This window comes from Macrobrachium nipponense, chromosome 3 (genome assembly GCF_015104395.2).
Source record: "Macrobrachium nipponense isolate FS-2020 chromosome 3, ASM1510439v2, whole genome shotgun sequence".
Taxonomy (NCBI): domain Eukaryota; kingdom Metazoa; phylum Arthropoda; class Malacostraca; order Decapoda; family Palaemonidae; genus Macrobrachium; species Macrobrachium nipponense.
In genome coordinates, this window is record NC_087202.1 from 111,672,380 (window position 1) to 111,688,549 (window position 16,170).

The window sequence follows — 16,170 nt, forward strand, 5'->3', positions numbered from 1 at the left end:
AGAATGAGAGTGGATAATCCTTGGTGGTACCTCCTGAAGTGAGGCTGTCTGAGAAACCACGGCCTTTGGGGCAGCAGCCTTAGAAAGTCTACCAGAAGACGAAGAAGGTCCGGGAACCATTCCTTCTTGAGCAGAATGGAGCGCTGAGTGTCATAGAGACATGGCAGTAGGACATGAACTTTTTTAGTATATACCTCAGCTGAATAAAGGGAATGCATAGAGGTCCAGACACGACCAATCTAACAGCATGACGTCGTCGCCCAAGCCAGGGGATCTGGGGCTGGAGAGCAGAGGAGAGGAAGAAGATTGTACAGGTAGTGTTCGAGTTACGATAATTCGTCTTACGGTAAAACGATTTTACGATGGGGTTAGCAATTAATACTGATACGACAATATTTTGAAAATATTTTCAAATTTCACTCGTAACGGGTGCAGCCCAGCAGCGTACAACCAAGCAGCAAGAGAGACAGACCAAATTACAATAGCCTAACTTTATCCCATCTTCTAGTTAAACAAGTTTAAAAACACAGCAAAAGAGAATTATGAAAGTTTTGTTTAAAAGTTTTACTCTTTTGGTGAATGTGTACAGCCGTGACGTGAACAACCGAATGAGAAACAGCGTTTTGCTAAGTAGAACTGAATTGGATAACATCCATTTGGCTTGTATTTCAACCATTGTACGATAGTAAACAATTACTGCAGTTATGTTATAAATAATGTTATGTATAATAGGACTGATATATTTTTAGGTAATAACTTTGTTCACTATAGATTAAAGATCAGCAAGGAAACATACTGTTAAATTTAAACAAAGTTGTAGCTGAAGCTGAGAACACTTTTCGAGCTGCTAATGACTGTTATTGTGCATCGGTAACAAAGATAAAACTCCCGTAAACTTATCCGATCAAACAACTGTAGATAAAGTTGAGAGAAAATAATTTTGATCAAAATTTCAGGTCTTGAAAGAATACAGTTTACTGATGTTTTCATGTCAATAAAAGATAAATAACATAACGGTAAAGCTCGTACTACAAAGAAATCTAGTGAAAATAGCGAACGGAATCACATAATTTTCCTTACACAATAAACATGACCACAAAGCAATCTGTTAACGAAAAAAATAATTTAGTTCCCTACGAGACATATTAAGTTCATATTTCGACTTAAAATTAACACGTCTTATAACGAAAAGACGACCTTGTCTCTTGTAAGTAAAGTATCTAGATATTCTTTTATGCTAACAAGAAGCAAAACAATTTGCTCCGAGATGAGTTAAATATGATGAAATAGACTTGTATTTGCCATCAGCTGATTTCCAAACCAAAACACTGACTGCTTTGTTAGTATTTCATGATATACGTTATATGAGAACACATAGAATATACTAGGATAGAGTAATGTATAATTTTTAAAAGATTCACAGAAAAGATGCATATCCGTTATGTTTCTTATTGCATAATTAATATGTAGGCATCAGCAGCCTGATAAGTATCGCTCAATTATGCCGATATCAGTCTGAATCCAAGTCTGATTTACATTTACCATGGTATCTATATACGCTAGGCTAACTTGTTAATGTTATTCAATTTCTGTTAGTGCTGCATTATCATGAGCCAATATGCATTGAACCTAGAGAATTAACTGAAATTAATAATTACTATGCCATGTATGTACGTATAACTATATTGTGTAGTGTATGGTTGCTACTCTATAATGTAAAGATGGTACTGATTACCCTAGTGTAGGCTAGGCTATATTCGAGATACAATTTTTTCAACATAAAATGGGTTTTTTGGAACCTAACCTCATCATAAGTAGAAGAATACCTGTATCTGGAGGTGGCAAACAAGTCTATGAAGGGCTTGCCCCACAATCTCCACAGATTGAAGCAAATCTTGTTGTCCAGGGCCCATTCAGTAGGAAGACCTGCTTCCAACAGCTCAATTTGTCCACCAGTATGTTCAATTTCCTTTGAATGAAGCAAGTGACCAAGGTCACTTGATTCTGGTGGATCAAAAGAAATTCCTTTGAAATCGGGCATTTCTCCTTCGACTAACACCGAGTGCATACAGCAGCTTGTTCTAATTTTCCAGTTATATCACCAGATTTCAGTAGTATTACACAACCACCAGAATGTGTATTTCATAGCCTTTGAGCAGGAAGTGTCTTCTTTTGTTTATTTTGTCTTAAAAATAATTCTTGGATGTTACTCCACCTTTTTAGGCCAAAACTTTTACATTTATCATTTTCTTGCCGGGCTTAGGTTATGTGCAAGCCTTCGGTTAATAATAGTCTTAAAAGTAGTTCTTGAATGTAAAGCCATTCAATTAGACCAATTCTTTGCATTCCTGGATTGTTCACGGGGCATTAGCTATTCACAAACCACAGGTCAATAATTACCTTAAAGTAATTATCGCTGTTACACCAGCAATTTAGACCAAACCTTTGCATATAAGTTTTACATACCGGACTGAAGCTACGTGGAAGGCATCGCTTAATAATTGCCTTAAAGTAATTTTTGATGTTACATCATTCCTTTGGCCATACTTTGCTTTAATTTGCAAGCCTAAGGTAAATAATTACCTTAAAAGTAATTCTTGATTGTTATACCATCCCTTTTGGCAAAAACTGCATTTATGGTTTGTTTACAGGGCTTAAGCTACATGCAAGTCGCCAGTTAATAATTACCTTAAAAGTAATTCTTGAATGTTACATAATTCTATTAGGCCAAGCTTTGCATTTAGGAAGTTTACCGGCCACAGGCTATTCGCAAGCCGCCGGTAAATAACTACCTTAAAGTGATTCAAGAATGTTAGGACATTCTTTTAGGCCAAATGTTTGCAATTAGACCAATGCATTTTGTTTTGTTCACCCAGCTAGAAATACTCATCACTTTCCTGGCAGAGAACTGGAATATGTGGGGATTGAAACATAGTAAGGAGAGAATAAGGTTGTTTGGCTGAGGGGAAGCCTTAGGTGGATATGTTCTCGTCACTCGAGAATTGACTACCAGTTTTGCTTCAGCAGTATTTTGGAATGTACAGAATAGACCTGCATGGCCTCGTCGTACGAAGGTATTTCCTAGTGTCACGCACTCGTGAACACTCCACATCTTAGCTACTAGCCTCCAGCGCAGGCCATTCGAGTACACTAGCGCATAATCGGTTACTGGATTCGATTACTCTGAATTCTTGAAAATTCTACAAATTATTCTTTTTAAGAAATTAGTTATTTGTAAATTATATTTGTTTAATTATTTTATCACTAATTAGAGAATAAAAGCACACTGTTCTACAGTAGATATATAAATTTATCTTTACTTGAGAAGGTACATGTACATTTATGTTATCTTAAAATACATACATGTTTGAATATATGAAATCCTAATGTTATTCATATATTTTATGCATATTTTATGCCTAGATGCCAGAATTTCCTATACAGATATATAAATTCATGATAATCAAAATAAAAGCCTGGCCAAGGCATGGGAAGGAAGCATGGGAGCAAATGAATAAGCCTGGAGCTGCGAGTCAGCAGCTGGATGTACCAGAACAGGTGCATGAAACACAGGAGCAAGAGGTGGGAGTACAGGAGCTGGAACTGGGGTCTCGGGAGCAGGTGCCTTGAGATGAGGCAGGTCCTCAGGCGACAGGTACCTTGACTGATGTTTTTGACGCCTTGAACCTTTGAGAGAGCACAACAAAAGGAGAATCCCACGGGTGTGCCAGCAGCTGAAAAGAAGTAAAAACAGAGGGATCCACACAGTAGCTGAACAATGGAAGTGGGTTCTCAATGGTGTCCCTGTGAGCCTTGACTGGTATGGGAGAAGTAGGAGCCGAGTCATTCATGTGCCTTTTCAATGGCTGGGACGAGTCTAAGAAGCATCTGCAACGCCTGTGGTCTAAATCTGAATCTGAGCTAGATGATAATTCAGCACAATTCCAATGAAATGCCTTTCCAACACCAGTCGCTCGAAGCCTGGGATCTAGCAACAGGATCAATTGTGGGGGCAGGAACCTGTGGGCAACAAGCATCAACCTCCCTTGGACCTCAGGTATGTCTTCTTTGTTAAGGAGTGCTGGCGGGATGGTAAGCCACCTCCACTAACACATCACTTGACACTTTGTCACAAAACACGTCATCACATGAAAATCTTTCCTTTTTTTTTTTTTTTAACCTTAAGGATACAAAGGGAAGCCCCTACCTCCAACACTGAACTTAAAACTAAATTTATCTTAACAAACTTAAGAATTTAATCTGGACTAGGTTGGAAGCGTGGGAGTTGAGCCCGGGAGTATGTGGAGAAATAGAAGGACGGCTAAAGATAAGAGAGATTATGTCCAGGGGTAGAGGGAAGAGCCAGACAGGAGTCCCTTAGGCTTACGAGAAGAATCTCTACTCAAAGTGGCCCTACTTTTGGTACGAGCAGCTGCCTTCCCAAGCCTATTCTTCTCAAGTTGCTAAAGGTGAGACTCAAGCATCTTCCATCTACTATCATGCCAATCCTTGCATTCAGGACAATTAACCTCCCTTGAACATACCTGTCCCCTACACTTAGTGCACATGATGTGTGCATCACAACAAAGCTTCGTTAATATGACAATTTTTAATCAATTTGTATTTTTCATAGCTAACAAACCTGAGGTCTTAACAATAGGATAGAGGATGTGTCTCTCCATACGTGTTTGTGTCGATGGGAGTGTTTGAATGTGTCACAGTGTTTCTAGGAAGCATCGTAGGGCAAGACATTCATTGCCTTTCCTCCTCCTGCCTACTCCTCCCGTTGGGGAAATTCAAGACTTCTGAGAGTGAGAGAGGGATTTTCTCCAACCTCCCAGTACAGACATGATTCTCCCCTTAAAGTACGTGATGTGTTCAGTCAGTGCCTTGCTACATTAACAAAGACTGGAAGCGCTAGAATTTGACATAGCTAACTAAAAGAAAATAAGCTAATTGTAAAAAGCAAACCAAAACAGGCAACAGCTTGAGAAAATTAAAGTTAGTAAGTCACCGACCTCAGCAAGAACAACCAGCGAATCATGACTCAGGAGAGCAGAGAACGACATGTTGTCAGTTACAAGGCATAAGTTGAATGATGCTGTACATCTACTCTCGCTTCCACGCTCCTGTTGCAGTGGACAGGGCCTATCACCCCCCAACCCCACCCTTTGGCAACAGCCACATTATCACGAAGTTTGAATTTAGGATACTGTGCAAGCATAATCAGCTAAGTAATTACTTGGTAAGTTCATTGTCTAAAATTTCAGCTTCATCCATGAAGTAATAAATTTCACCTTGTACACTTCTCAGAGAAATACAGCATACAACTGGCAAAAATGAAAAGTAAATGTACAAAAAGCTTTTTTATTCAGAAGATTTCAAAATTCCCATACTGCCCAACCTCTCCCTCCCCACCTAAGAGCAATTTTCATTCTGTGCCATGACTACCTAACCCTCTGTATGCCACTATAATCCATTATAGATTAGACTGCAAGAGTTTGGAATTGAAAAAAAATACCTTCCACAGAAATCCTTACTAACATCTTGACACCAGATTTCTCTTTTAAGGGGATAGATGATTAAGATCTGTCTCATACACTTCCCACTTGAATTTCCCTTCTGTCTGAATAAGTTCTCTTCTGTTTCATACACTTCCTACCTCAATTACCACCTAATCTTTGTTTATGTTTTTTCCCCATGATTATCTGTGCCTTCCTACTGGCCTTTGCCCTATTCCAGTTCTACTACTTTTCTGACCATTCCTGACCTTTTCTAGATCACAAAATTTTACAAACTATTTCTCCCACCTTCTCATTACGTATCCAAATTACCTTAATTTTAGGCTCCTTCATATTAACAACAAAATATATTTTTAAAAATAACCTTTCCACACACAACCAAACAGTGAGAAACACAACGTACCTTTGTATCAAAAGTGAGCAACTATGCAGTTCAAGTAGACATACAGCATAAAGACTAGGATTTAGTTTTCACTGATGTCAAAGAGTACACATTTAAAAAGTTCACAAATAGCATGTACAGAAATGCTAACAATTACATTTCCTAAAGCTGCACATTTAACTTTTTGTACATAAAATACAGAGTATTATAACTGCCTTCACATCCCTATGTTGCAGCATGAAACAAATATTGAAGCAATTATGTAAAATAGTCATATGTTTAATATAGCAAAGGTAGGATGGTTTGGATTAGAACTACAGAATGCCTATCCCAAAAAAAGCTAACATGTGGTGAGATGATGAAATAAACTTGAGAATGATAGTGTACATTGCACACATTCTTGTCACCTAGTAAATTTAACTCCTTTTCTAAAATTATAAAAATAACAATGAGCATATACCAAGGTCACCCCTAGCACTTCCCAAATGAAAAGAGCAGGAACACATAAAAGACATGTTAAATGCAGCAATCACTTCATTCACAACACATCCATGTAAATTTTGTACTAATTCAGTATAACACATTTTTTACCATATTTATGGTTACATTTGGACTGAACAAGAATAACCATGTTTAAAGTAAAATGGTAATAAGTGAAACTGCCTCATAACCCACCATCTTCAGGTAAGAGTGTCATATAACACACCAACAAAGTTAGCAGTCAAGTATTTTCAGAAAATGGTGATAGTAATAAAGAACCAAAATAACTAAGGTATACAGCTCATTTTCTCATATTTAAACCAAGCATGATAAACTTAAATATGAAGCTAAGTGATCACCAATCACGAAGAAAATATTATAGATAATAAATATATGTACTAGAGTCAAACCTATGAAATTTTAATACTTGAGTCAATCCTATGAAATTTTAATAAGTCAAAACTATATAACTAGCATTCCACAAATATCCAAGTGTTTTTCTTAATATCAGACTTTGAAGGTAGTTATTCATACTTTGACAATAAGAAGGCTAAATCTAATCCTATGAAGCTAAAATTATCATTAGTGGTAGTAGTACTATTATTAGAAGTTTAACCAGACCACGACATTACATTCCTTACCTTTCGTTAAGTATTTAATTGTAAGTGGAATAAAAATTGCAGAGTTACAAAAGTTAAGAAAGCTCATTGAAAAACACCAAAAAGTAATAATGACAAGTGAAAGATGGAGAACTGAAGGCAAAATATACTGCAAAGGCTGATGCACATTGCAGTGGTAATACAGTGAGCCCTCGTATCTGTGCACACCAAAATTGCGGACTCATGTATTCATGGATTTCTCTCGGGAACATATTCCCCCTTTATTTGCAGAAAACTCGCCCATTTGCGGTATTCTTCTATGAGAAAGATCCACAAATTAATGTTTTTGTAAGGGTCTCAACTATTCGCAGATTCTAGCTAATCGTGAGGATCTGGTATGCATCCCCCGCGAATAAGAGGGGAACACTGTATGTACACCCTCATGATGTACTTATTACTGTACTTCAGATATACCCTATATTACTGTATTTCACATTGCATATCTCCTAAAAGAGGAGCAAAATTAATGGAAGATAAAGTGGGTTTTGATACTCCAGACAACTATTATAAAGTTGCATATGGCAGAGAAACTATACGTATTCACTTTGGTAGTAGTAGTAGTACAATTCAGACATCACAATGAACATGATAAAAATGGTTGGAGCTGTTGGTGGCTTTGCTGTTTAAAGCCAGCTCACATTGTTGCTATCGTTTTGAGCAAGTACATAATTAGCATCTTATTTTTAATATTTTATTAATTTACTGTAATAATTAGGCTTGTTTTTCAATGTTTTACTATTAGCAACAAGTTTTGTGCCTACCCATTACAGTATATACTATATGGCTCTCAGTCAACCATCAGTATTATGCCCACATTGGACATAGGCAATTTTTTTTATTCAGTACATATAAATTTACAAATAAAAAATGGACATCTAATATGATGTTATTAATTCTGAAATTATTTAATGGTAATTTACTAAGTGTAATGTTTTGTACAAAAAGTCAAGGTAGGGGTAATAAGTGGTGGTCAAGAATGGATTAATTCATTATTTGTTATTTCTCAAGGAAAATATTTATTCAGATTTCGACTGAATTACATCTAAACGCTTCTGGCATGGATTAGCGTCAAGGTCCGAGGTTCTACTGTATATAAAAGTTTAAGTCAGCAATTAACCTAAATATAGTGGTTAAAGTATAAATGATGTGATTTACCAATTTTACTTCTGCTAAGGATAATTCTAGTTTCTCCCTAGCAGCATTTTCTGTGTTGCTTAGCTACAAGAGAAATACGTAGTACAATTTTTAATTTCAGAAACATTTGTCATAACATTACATAATTTTGATTAAGATAAAGAGCATATCTCTGAGTAATATGCTTGTTTTACTACAATGTTACTTTACTGGATATATTTAATTATATACAATAATTATATACAATTAACAACAGTTCAGTTGTGACATTTTGAAATTCTACTACTTAGTTGTGTCAACAGATTTCCATAGGTTTCTAGGTTGTGCTGTATGCTATGAGATTACGCAATACTTTAGTTCTGTGCGTAATATTTATTAGAATATAAATGAACCTATGATTGTCTATAAATACTAATCCATTTTGTATTGACATCTCTTCTGATTCCTTCAGCTTACTTGAGAGAGAAAGATCTATGATACAGTGTTTTTCAATTCAAAATAAGAATTTTAGTACTTTACCTTTTTGAGAGTTGGACACAATTCACCTATTGTTAGGTTAGATAATACTTATTTTCTTAAACAGTATGAAATGCCTCATGGTATTAAAACATGATAGCCTGAGATTTTTTCTATAATTTAGTCACTTAAAAAGATACAATAAAAAATAATTTATGCTTCATTGCTCAAAACCAACTTGCTTTTATTTACTTCACTGCCTAGTTAGGAGAAAGCCTCTACAAAAACTTTTCTCAACTGTTTACTCCTATTAATTTTTCTATTCCCATTTTTAACACAAGGATGATTTTTCTGGCCAGCTTTAGCCACCTCAACTGCTCATATATTTCTCTTTTTCAGTCTTTCCCCATCAACCTCTGGGCTTCAAACAGTAGCCTGGGCTGTCCTATCTTAAAAGCATTACCTGGGCAGTTATTATTACCAGCATTAAGTACACGCTACTCATCAGATCCGAGTCTCAATACGCCTTTCTCAGGTCTTCCTCTCCTTTGTGTATATAAAACTTCCTTTCTATGATGTTCTCTACAACAAGAATACCATATCGTCTGCCCATACCATGTTACCTTTAACTAATCATTCTTTGACACTTCAATGACTTGCAGATCTTCTATTTCTTTTTGTCATTCTACTAATCTGGTCATTCTACTAATCTATGTAAGTGTCCTCACATCTGCATATCTAATTTATTTCTTCTCATTTTCTTCAGTGGTGATGCTTCCAGCTGACACAACATTGCAGTTCTTACCACCAAATATAATTTGCCTTTTAGGCTAGTAATTCACCTGTTACAGAGTTCACCAGGTATCCCATTTCAGTTATTCCATCTGGCTTGAATTCAATGGTTAACCTCTTTATCGGTAACACCAACATCTATTACTGAGCCAAGCTACTTCAACATCTCATGATGTCAGTTCTCCCAGGTTAATCATGGCTTGCTTGTCATTATCCATCACACTGATCATGGATTCCGTCTTTTGTTCAATGTGTCTTCATTCTTTTACTCTTTTATAAAAAATCTCTATTTATCTAGCTTCTGCAATCAAACCAATGTCACCAGTTCAGTTTTTCAATTCCACCTTTTCATCTTTTACATAATGTGGGCTTTTCAATTCCACTCTTCCATCTTTTAAAACATTAAAACCTCATCCAGACTGCTCTAAGGGGCCTGCCTACCTTTCTAGACTCTTCAATAAACAACAAAGAACTAAGTGGTGAACCTTGAAGAACATACATTTACCTAAAAATTCATCATATATGGTACCAGCTATTGTCCTCACTTCAGATCATGTGTTATGATACATACTACTAACCATTAAAGTCTTTCTGGGGCTCCAACAAGCAAAGTAGTCTTGTCTATCATCTACTCTGTTCATTTTCAATAGCTATTCAACCCCATTTGTCCACTTAAACTGGATGTTAAGGCATGAGCAAGAGAGCTTGTACCAAGAATAAAGATTAAACAGTAAATGCCTTTTCAAGAAAAAATAAGCAAATAAGTTGTCTCGCAAATAAACTTTCAATTTCATTTTCTAAGAAGCTTGTGTAACTCTTTGATGAAACATTTTATGATCTCCTGTAGCTTTAAACAGCAGACAGAAATATCCACACAGCTACACACTGGTATCTACTATGTCTCTTGAATTTTAACTGTGGCAGTTAAAAGTATACCAATATAATGTATAACTAACTTCACAATAATTCTCCCAAAACTTCTGAAAGAACTTTTTGTCCCCTTGGCATAAACAGGACTCACAAACTTGAAAAAATCTGTTAAAAATGTTAAAGGAAAAAAAAATTAAAAAACACCACAACATAATAATGAATTTTAAAAAGTTGATAAAAAAAACTATTCAAAATACTCACCCCAACTTTTCTTAATAGATCACCGACAATATTCAGTGCCGATATCCTGGCTGAGGGAGTCAAAGGGATATTACCATTGTTTATATTGTGCAGGGTATGAGCTGAAAAAAATTATCACATGAATATCAATACAATGCACATATTTCCTATGACGTATAAATAACTAAAAAAACTAAGAAGCTGACAGCTACACAAAAAGAGCACTTCATTTTATTGTGCCTTGTGAGATGTCAATTAATTGACCTTTTTCATAAATTACTTTCATAAAATTTTCTGAAAAACTAAACCCACACAACAGCAACAAAGGATGTTCTAAGTTAACATTATGAAGAATAATAAATAATTCTGGTCCTGAAATGCTACATTATACTACACCTTCTGAACAAAAAACAAAAAATTACACTGAAGTAGTGTTTTTTTTAAATTAGAAACTGAACATCATTTGTTATTCATGATGACCATTGTAAAAAGGTAAAATATATCAAAATAATGAGTCTCTAGAAAGACCCTGCACAAGAACTGTTCCAAAGCATGACATTTCTTGTATCACATTCACACCCTGTCAAAACTTACTTTCTCAAAAGAGATCAAAGACCACAAACTAAACATGAAAAATAAATATGGAAATTAATCTCCAAAATACACAACTTATTTCTGCTAGACCTTCGTAAATACAGTGGGTTCTTGAATAAACATAATTTCAAAATGTTTAAGAGCATTGCCATTTTAGTTATAGGTCAACTATTCTACAGTTGTAAAGCAAACACAAGTTTCTGCAAGTGTTAGAATTAGACGGTAGAATCCTAATCCCAACAAATATGTATCATGAACATGCTGTCTTATTCTACAACCACATTTCACATAACTGACAAATTATTACAATTACAGTGTCGCTGAATATCAATAAACACAGACAAACAATTACACTTCACTATTGGATAACAATAACCATCAGCTGCTAGCTGCCAAGGTATAGATTAAATGCTCTTCCCATATTAGAAAATATGACTAAAATCCAGCAACACAAAATATTAAGTTTATAAAAAATAAAAATTAACTTGTTTTCTATTCGTCAGTGAATACTTAAGTAGGAATCAGATAACCCATGTCGGCATTATACTACTACTATGCATAGAAAAATTCTTAATATAGACTTTAATTAGAAAAAAGTAATCAAGACAAGGAGCAACCTGAATACCAAAACATAATACATCCCATTCAACAATATACTTAAGTTACTTCGAAAACATGCAAGCAATATGCATTTTTCCTAGTGATACTTAGTATATGACACTGGCGTTATACAAGAACCCACTGATAAATATGAATCAATCAAGTTAGTAAAATTCATTGTATTCCTTACATTCAAGGACTGAATTGTTTCTTTCATACCCAAAAATTATTTTATACAAGGAGAAACAAAAAAAATAATGGAAGCAAAGTAAAACAATGAAACGTGCAAAAGACTTACATTTAACATGTGTGCTTGGAACAGACTCTGTTATTTGTGTGGTCGAAACAAGTTTATTAGAATCAACAATGGACTCTTCTGTAGGCATTTTGGTTGAGGACACAGGTTTTTGTGGTGACTGTAGATCAAGGTGATATTTGCTCTGTTGCTGTTGTAAAGCTTTATCATTATCTGGCTCAAAGTCTTCTTTTGCTTTAACACAAAGTTCTTGTCGAAGATCTAGAGAAAAAAGAAACACATGGCATCACTCTGGCAAAATTACCAAGGTTAAAAAATTATAAACTTAAACATGAAACCAAATATTTCTCGGGTATAAGTTAAACCAAAATATTCTCTTTGCTCCAAAGTTATCATAAAATTCAATTTTCCCTTTTTTCATGTAATTTGCCTCCAAGGCCAATACAGCCTATACAACCACACACTTACACTTGGTCTGGTTAAACTATTTAATAACACCACATACTACAGTAATCAGAAAAATAAATTTAAAAATACTAATTCCTCAAAACAAATTTTGCTATACATAACAAACTATTGCCTTACTTGAGCTAATAATTTCTGTACTTGAAAGGATGACCTTAGCAAGCCATCTTGACTACCTGACTTATTATAACTAAAGAGGACAAGTTTCTCAATTAAGGAATTAGAAGCTGGACCAAAGGATATAAAACAGAATTAAATTATTTACAATATGCATTGAAGCTTTGTAAAAACTTTGTATAACAGTTTATCATTAGGCAACTGATTTTTTCTAAATCTAATAAGCCAGATTTCAGATATAAACCAACTTTAAACACATTTAATTATTTGTAAAAAAAAAAAAAAAAAAAAAAAAAAAAAAAAAAAAAAAAAAAAAAAAAAAAAAAAAAAAAAAAAAAAAAAAAAAAAAAAAAAAAAAAAAGATTTTGCATAAAAAATTCAGCTCCCTAAGCCTGTTTGGTTCTGCTCAACTTCTGAGATGCTATCAAATAGTCATCTCAGGTGAATGATGTCCACAGCTTGGAGGCTCAGCTCCTCCATGGGGCTTGGTAGCTACTCTCTAACATCTGAAAGAGTCGAGGCAGGAAATGTAATTGATCTCTCACTTCCATGAAAGTCAGATGCCAACTCTCATCTCCTGTGTGTGTGGAATAAGCGGTGATGCATAGCTTGGAGACATGGATGTTCTAGGAAGCTTCTGTTCCACTATTCACACTTGTGTTAAACAGCACATCTGAGCTGTCATAATATTTTAACCAAATACAGTAAACAATGGCATTTTTGTGAACACTACTTATTTTTATGCCCAAATTGCCAACTAAACATGGTAAGCAAACTGGGAGCAAGGAAATGCTTTCATTGGGTATTGACCAAAAAATAAATTGAACAGAAAATACATGCTGATGATGACAAAAATCTCGATTGAGGAATAAAAGATCATCTTTATGCTTCATGATATACAGGCCCATAGAAAACAACAGTTGGCACCCACTAAACATATCATTTCAGTCAAAACCAAGATAACATCCATGAAATTATGAAAAGTTAGTCATGTTGGACCACAAGCTTAATAAGTGGTTTACTGCACAATGTGAAGGGAAGCCAACTTAGTCCCACTGATTACAGAAAAGGCTATGATGTTCTATCAAGAGCTCCTGAGGAACTTCATGGCCTGACATTGAATCTGGGAACTATTACACAGCTCATACTTGAGCATAACTTGAATCACAGCCATATCCATAACACTGATAAGTTGGGCCCATGTTACAGGATTACCCTCAGTAACCTACAGAATAAAAAAGCTTGAGAGAGAGAGAGAGAGAGAGAGAGAGAGAGAGAGAGAGAGAGAGAGAGAGAGAGAGAGAGAGAGAGAGAGAATGTTTGCCAATGCTTTGAAAACCAAGCTAAAGTAGGAAAATTTAGGAACTTGAAGGTACAGGAAAAATATCCTTGCCTGTGTGGTTGATGTTCTCAGGAATCACTAGGGGACTAAAACCATGTTTCCTTATGATTCCACCACTACTACATGCCAGTAGTGAAATATGTCTTGAGGAAGGCAAGTCATCCAGCAACTCAGAAGCTTTTGTGACAACTCCAGCAAATAAACTAACTGGTAGATACCAACATCACTGTTTCATTGCCAGCCAATTATGCTCGCCTTAACATTCAATATCTCAATTACAAACAAAATTAATAGGTCTTGAACATTGCTTAACCTGTAAAACTAACAGAAACCCATGCTAGTACAAAAATTACTCAAAAACATCAATCAATACAATAAGTGGGGACAGTTTACAGGCCACAAAAATTCTAGGGAAAAAAATCACAGAGTGATAAAACCAACCATCACAGCTATCCTACTGGACATGTCTCATCCCTCAAGAAATACAAGATTCTCCTCTTGGATTCTTTTTACTTGACCATCCTCTTCAAACACTTACCTAACCAGCCTCAATTAGGGCAACAGTTTGTTAGTTTGTGCTCACACAAAAACTTTTTCATGTTCCCTATAACAAAAACCATAATGCACACCGAGTTCTTCAAACAATACAAAATACTATACATTCTAAAAATCATAATTACACACACTTGACCATTTATATTAGGAAAATGTTCACTTTGGAAATGCAGACCATGGCCATACTAGACTTCTTACTTTAATACCCCTAATAAATGCTATTTAAAATCTATAAAAGCATAAAAGCATTTTTTGCTATAGGTTGGTAAAAACCATAATTTTTGTGAAGGTTCATTATTAATAATCATCATTAGTCAGAATTTCCATCCTTTCCAACAACAGAATATTAACTCCTTACTCATATTTTGAGTGTATTAATTAATACCCCCTTTCCACTTTGTGGTTTTTTATAAATTATGATTGTCTAATTTACTTTCTGACAGTGCTGAACATTTCCTTGCTTCTACTTCAGTAGGCCATATTTTTTTTACAGTCATCTTGCAGCCGTTACATAACTACTAAACCACTATTTAATTATATAAAGTAAATTATTCTTCTAGATACAGAAACATTACTACAGAATAAGCCTGAAAACCAATTAGCAATACCTAGTTTTCCCAGTGTAGTAGGTGATAAATAAGTGACATGAATGAAAACTAGAAGTATCAAAGAACTAAATATTCAGGAACAAACAAATGCAGTTTAAAGTACCTAGAAAGGCAAACAGAATGGGAGCAAGGTGCAACTTTTCATAATCAACAGCCTACGTTTTACTGTGGTTCTACTCTCTACCATGCCTTACAAACGCCTTACTTATCCATTTTTAATTTCTGCTAAAGGTATTAGTAGCAGCTTCAGTCATTGTGAAAATTACATGAGTACCATCTTTGCCATACCATAAAATCATATTTCTACTTCAAAAATCATAAAGCTGTTAAAGATAAACAACAAGGGTTCTAGCAAACTACAAAGATAAAAATAAGCTCTGTTGGCTAATAGCTGGTATACAATGTATGTTGGAATAAAGACCATATAAATATCCCAGAATTGTGATTAAATTGAAAGACAAGGTTCCCAGTTTTAATGATCTGCCAGTCAATTTGAAACCAAGCTTTCATCAACCTTTTAAATGTACATTACTATGTGGTATTCATGCATACACAGAACGCTAGTTACTATCATTTTTATCAGTTTGGCACAATAACGAAGGTTATGCTGCTGTTCTACTTTTCTTAGAAATTATGTAGCACTGTAAATTCCTCCCATTAGACTCTTTTGAAACTGTGGAGGACTTTATGGCAGGCAATAGTCGATGGCTGGTCTAATCAATGATGCCATAAAGTGCACATGGTATTGGTATGTTTTACAAAAATTTTACTAGTGAGAGAGAGCAAGAGAGATTTTTTTAGTATTCATATCGTTCATTCCTTAACCACATTCATCCAACATTAATTTTACCTACACTTCCCACTTTCAATGCATTCATTCATCCAGAAATTGTCGTATTATTACTACTTCTATTATTATTATTATATTATTTGAAAATATAATACACACGTGCATCTACCATAAAAATTCTCTCATCTCAGTAAGAAAGAGGAATTATCCTTACAAGTGAAATGGAAAGGTCATTTTCATCTCTTTAAAATACGACCATTATGAATTTTGTAATTCAAGTTTTATTTTTATTATTATTATTATTATTA

At 34.8% G+C, this 16,170-nt stretch overlaps 1 protein-coding gene across 11 annotated transcripts in view; it reads right to left on the bottom strand.

Annotated features, from left to right (window-relative positions):
* Nucleotides 1-16,170, bottom strand: part of LOC135221962 (nuclear distribution protein nudE homolog 1-like) — a 210,967-nt gene that overhangs the window by 25,575 nt on the left and 169,222 nt on the right. For 7 of the 11 annotated variants that reach the window (XR_010316140.1, XR_010316141.1, XM_064260020.1 and 4 more), the window contains exons 6-7: nucleotides 12,028-12,246; nucleotides 10,557-10,657 (exon numbers count right to left, since the gene is read on the bottom strand). Coding sequence is in view for 9 of the 11 variants with exons in the window: in XM_064260020.1 (XP_064116090.1) it covers nucleotides 10,557-10,657; nucleotides 12,028-12,246 (320 nt within the window). In the remaining 2 variants the exon portion in view is untranslated. The remainder of the gene's footprint in view (nucleotides 1-10,556; nucleotides 10,658-12,027; nucleotides 12,247-16,170) is intronic. The other 4 variants (XM_064260021.1, XM_064260024.1, XM_064260026.1 and 1 more) reach the window with 1 other exon arrangement.